Source organism: Catharus ustulatus, chromosome 2, assembly GCF_009819885.2.
Source record: "Catharus ustulatus isolate bCatUst1 chromosome 2, bCatUst1.pri.v2, whole genome shotgun sequence".
NCBI lineage: Eukaryota > Metazoa > Chordata > Aves > Passeriformes > Turdidae > Catharus > Catharus ustulatus.
In genome coordinates this window covers 123,974,903-123,978,749 of record NC_046222.1, presented here as the reverse complement: position 1 = coordinate 123,978,749, position 3,847 = coordinate 123,974,903, and the positions used below count along the sequence as shown (strand labels likewise).

The 3,847-nt window shown below is 53.5% G+C and overlaps 1 protein-coding gene across 3 annotated transcripts; it reads right to left on the bottom strand.

Annotated features, from left to right (window-relative positions):
- Positions 1 to 301: 301 nt before the first annotated feature.
- Positions 302 to 3,486, bottom strand: DNAJC28 (DnaJ heat shock protein family (Hsp40) member C28). 3 transcript variants are annotated; one of them, XM_033053315.2, is made up of 3 exons: positions 3,422 to 3,486; positions 2,424 to 2,586; positions 302 to 1,642 (listed from the first exon to the last, which is right to left on the bottom strand). In XM_033053315.2, the coding sequence occupies exon 3, from the start codon at positions 1,590 to 1,592 to the stop codon at positions 498 to 500; it is 1,095 nt and encodes a 364-aa protein (XP_032909206.1). In that variant the 5' UTR covers positions 1,593 to 1,642; positions 2,424 to 2,586; positions 3,422 to 3,486; the 3' UTR covers positions 302 to 497. The 3 variants fall into 3 exon arrangements, with proteins under 3 accessions (XP_032909206.1, XP_032909204.1, XP_032909205.1); XM_033053313.2 differs by having other exon boundaries at positions 2,427 to 2,586; XM_033053314.2 differs by having other exon boundaries at positions 2,427 to 2,580.
- Between the last annotated feature and the right edge of the window lie 361 nt (positions 3,487 to 3,847).

Here is a 3,847-nt window from a genome sequence, read left to right as displayed (position 1 = left end):
TGCCTCTGCTTCCCCTCTGAAGTGGCAAGGGACTGTCAGAGTGACTGTGGTCTGTGCTGAAGCGAGGCTTTAATCTGGATTTCAGCAGAAGGAAAATGACCTGCGAGAGAAGAAGTGATTTGTGGCTGCTGTGGTTTAACCCAGCCAGCAGCTGCTCAGGGGGAGGTGTGAAGGGCACAGAAGGGACTCTGCAAGCCCTGCCCAGCAATAAAAACAGCCTGGAACGGTCAGCACTGCCTCCAGCCCAAACCCAACACACAGCCCCAACTAACGATGAGAAAAATGAACTCTACACAAGCCAAACTGGCACATTTCATTTAATAATATTTAAAAATAACTCAATTATTAGTAATGCAAATCCTCATCACACAACCCAATTTCCTTCAAATAAGGTGACAGTGTGCATGTGACATTCTCAGTGAACCTGAAATTTTTCCAGTGCTACATTTCATCCATAAAGTGCATCCAAAACCTTGACAAGAGGAATTAGCAGGAAATCATTTCGGTGTAAGCTTTAACCACTTCAGGAGAGAAGACTTCCACCCAAACCTTCTGCCCTTTTCCTCCTCGCTTCCCTCGGTGTCTGAGTCAGAAACCTTCTGCAGCACCGCCTCGTAAGCCTTCCGCGCGCGGAGGATCTCCCTGTCCGTGCTGAAGTGCACCATCTGCCTGCTCAGGATGGGCACCACCAGGTTGAAGTCGTCCACCCTCTTGTTCAGCTTCCTGATGTCCTCCGCGAACTGCTCGCAAACGCGGCCCCACTGCTTCTGCTCGGGCGGCGTCATGGGCTGGCCCAGCTTCCTGCGGGAGGCCAGCACGCCCTGGCGCAGCCGCTCGATGGTCTGCCGGATCTCCTTCTGCAGCACGATCCACTCGGGCTGGTAGCCGTTGTCGATGAGGATCCTGTTCAGGTTGTGCGTCATGGGGTCGATGTGGGGGCTGTCCGAGAACTTCCGCAGAGGCTTCCCTTTGCCGCGGAGGTTGTCGAAGTCCCCCTTGGCCATGGATTCCTGGATGAGGTCCTCCACCAGCCGTTCCACCGCCTGGGTGATCTTCACCTTCTTGCTCTGCCGCACGTCCTGGGCCACGCTGAGCTCGCTGCCGGCGTAGCGGCTCTCCAGCCGCTGCTGCCGGTACTGCAGCACCTGCTCGGTGGCGCGGTCCACGCGGAACTGCATGTACTGCTTCTCCCGCTGGCTGGGCGTGCCGATGCCCACGCCCTCGAAGCTCAGGTAGTGTCTGTGCTGCAGGGACTTGTGTTTGAGCTTCTCTTCCTCCTCCTCGGCGGGCTCCGATTTCTGCTTGGCCGCCAGGTCGCTGAGCACAACCCTGTAGGCCTCCTCCACCTTGATGAAGGCCTTGGGGTCGGCCATGCCCGAGCTGCTGTCCGGGTGGTATTTCTTGGCGAGATTGCGGTAGGAGTTCCTGACGTCGTCGGGGGAACAGCCTTCCTCCAGCTCCAGAATTCTGTAGGAGTCCCTGACGTCGTTTTTGGGTTTGTAACCCGACAGCATCCTGCAGAGAAACGGCTTCAGCTTCCTGGGAATCATGGCTCCGCGTCCCATGAAATGTCCCATGGTGTTACTCAGCATGACACAAAGCCACCCAGGATGTCTTCAGGTGCAGCTACATTATAAACAACCTACAGACACATTTGTACAAAAATCCTGTTAAACATCCTTTTCTTAAAAGAACTTCCAGGGCATAAGTCTTATCTTTGGCCTGATACATTAAAGAAATCCCTACTAAAATTCAGCAGTGTTTTTTTCTTTTACTAATACTGAAATCACAGAATGGTTTGGGTTAGAAGGGACATTAAAGCCCATCCATGGCAGAGACACCTCCCACTGTCCCAGGTGCTCCAGCCCCAGTGTCCAACCTGGAATTGAACATTCCAGGGATCCAGGGGCAGCCACAGCTGCTATGGGCACCCTGTGCCAGCCCTGCCCACCCTGCCAGGGAACAATTCCTGCCCCAGATCCCACCCAGCCCTGCCCACCCTGCCAGGGAACAATTCCTCCCCAAGATCCCACCCAGCCCTGCCCACCCTGCCAGGGAACAATTCCTGCCCCAGATCCCACCCAGCCCTGCCCTCCTTAAGCTTAAAGTCATTAATTCCAATTAATTACTATTGAAGTTGTAGTAGTACTACAGTGTAAGTAAAAATTAATTCATAATTTACTTTTTTTCCTGGTACGACAACAGGAGCACAAGTTTGCTTTGCAGAATTCCCAGGAAGTATTTTTATCACCTTTATTTTTCTATTATTTATTTTATTGCCTTTTTTGCCTTTCAGCAAACTCAGTGTAAACTGGAAATAAGCTTGATGCAATACCTGCTGAAACAAATCCCTCCCTGCTCTGTACCCACATTCAGCAACAGCTCAATCTCCCACTCCCTTGGATCAATGTCCCAACACCTACGACCTGGTCCGTTCGCAAAGGAGCTCATCACAGCACGAATTTGGTATTTCACAGCAACATCTGGATCAGCACTCGGGTCACAGATTCGCTTCCTTCAGCCTTTGTGTCCCAGCAGTGGCCAAACTCCTGCGCTGGTGCCAGGCAGGTGTGTGTAATCCTGGAACTCCAAACAGATCGACAGCACTCAGTATTGCCCTCTGTCAACAATTCCAGTGATTCTGGGTTATGTGGGGACACAGCCAGGGCACTCAGCAGTGACAAAGTCAGTCCTTATGTAAAATCGAAGTGGAAGAATATAACACTAAGTGGACACACCACTTACACATCAGTCTATTCCTGTTTATTAATGGAAATCTTTAGGGAAACGCTGGATCAATGCAGCTAAAGTCACTGAGAGGGCAACACCGCCTTTGCTCGCTCCAAAAAAACCAGGTCAAATCAACTCCTCAAGCTTAATTAAAGAGCAAGCAGCGTTTGTATCTCCCGCACACACCAAACTGCCCTTGTGCTAACCCAGAGAAGGAAAAGGACAAGCACTTGGGACTGGAGCAGTCCTGGGTTTTCAGCTGGCTCTGACCCATGTAAGGCACTACAGTTTGTCATAACGGAGCTCATTAGCACCTTTAATTTATGATCCAGCCATTTCATTATGTCTGGGTGCCTGACAAAGATAACAACAATTTTCATACGGCCATAAAACGCCGTGTAACTACCACCTAAACAGAATGATCAATCAATAAACACACTTTAAAAATTCTATTGTCACTCCGAAAGTGACCTCATAACTCGGCCGCCCCGATTTCAACCAACCCGATTGATAAATTAAAGCACCGTTATGTAGAACCCTCACCCCGCGAGGGGCCCGGCTGGGGAAGGGGGGTTCACACTCCCTGTCAGTGCGAACCGAGCGATCCCCGCAGGGATTTGGGAAGGGGGGATGGATTGGACCCCAGCAGCCGGCCCCGCTCCCTCCCTCCCGGCTCCGCAGCACCGCTCACCTGCGAGCCCGGCCCGTCCCGCCTCACCCTCACCGGGAGCCGCCTCCTCACCGGGGCCGCCTCACCGGGGGCCGCCTCACGGAGCGCGCCGGGAACGGCCCGCAGGAAGAGGAGGGGCCGGAGGGGCCGGGCTCCGCTGTGACCCGCGCTCAAGGACGGAGGGACGGGAGGAAAGGCGGCGAGACGGAGGGTCGGGGGAGCAGGGAGTGAGGGAGATGGGGAAGTGGGAGAGATGGGGAGAGGGAGAAATGGTGGGGAATGAGGGAGGAGAGCGGAGAGAGGATCCCGCTCGTCCCCGCTCTCCGCCAGGGGGCGCCCGAGCGCCGCCGCCGTGAGGGCGGGAAGGGCCGTGAGGGTGAAGTAGAGAAATTGAGAATTAAGAATCAAATATTAAGAAAGGGGACTGACAAAACTATAGTGTCAGCT

Excerpts from the sequence above, each read along its gene's own strand:
- DNAJC28 (XM_033053315.2), bottom strand. The coding sequence starts at position 1,592 with ATGCTGAGTAACACCATGGGACATTTCATGGGACGCGGAGCCATGATT.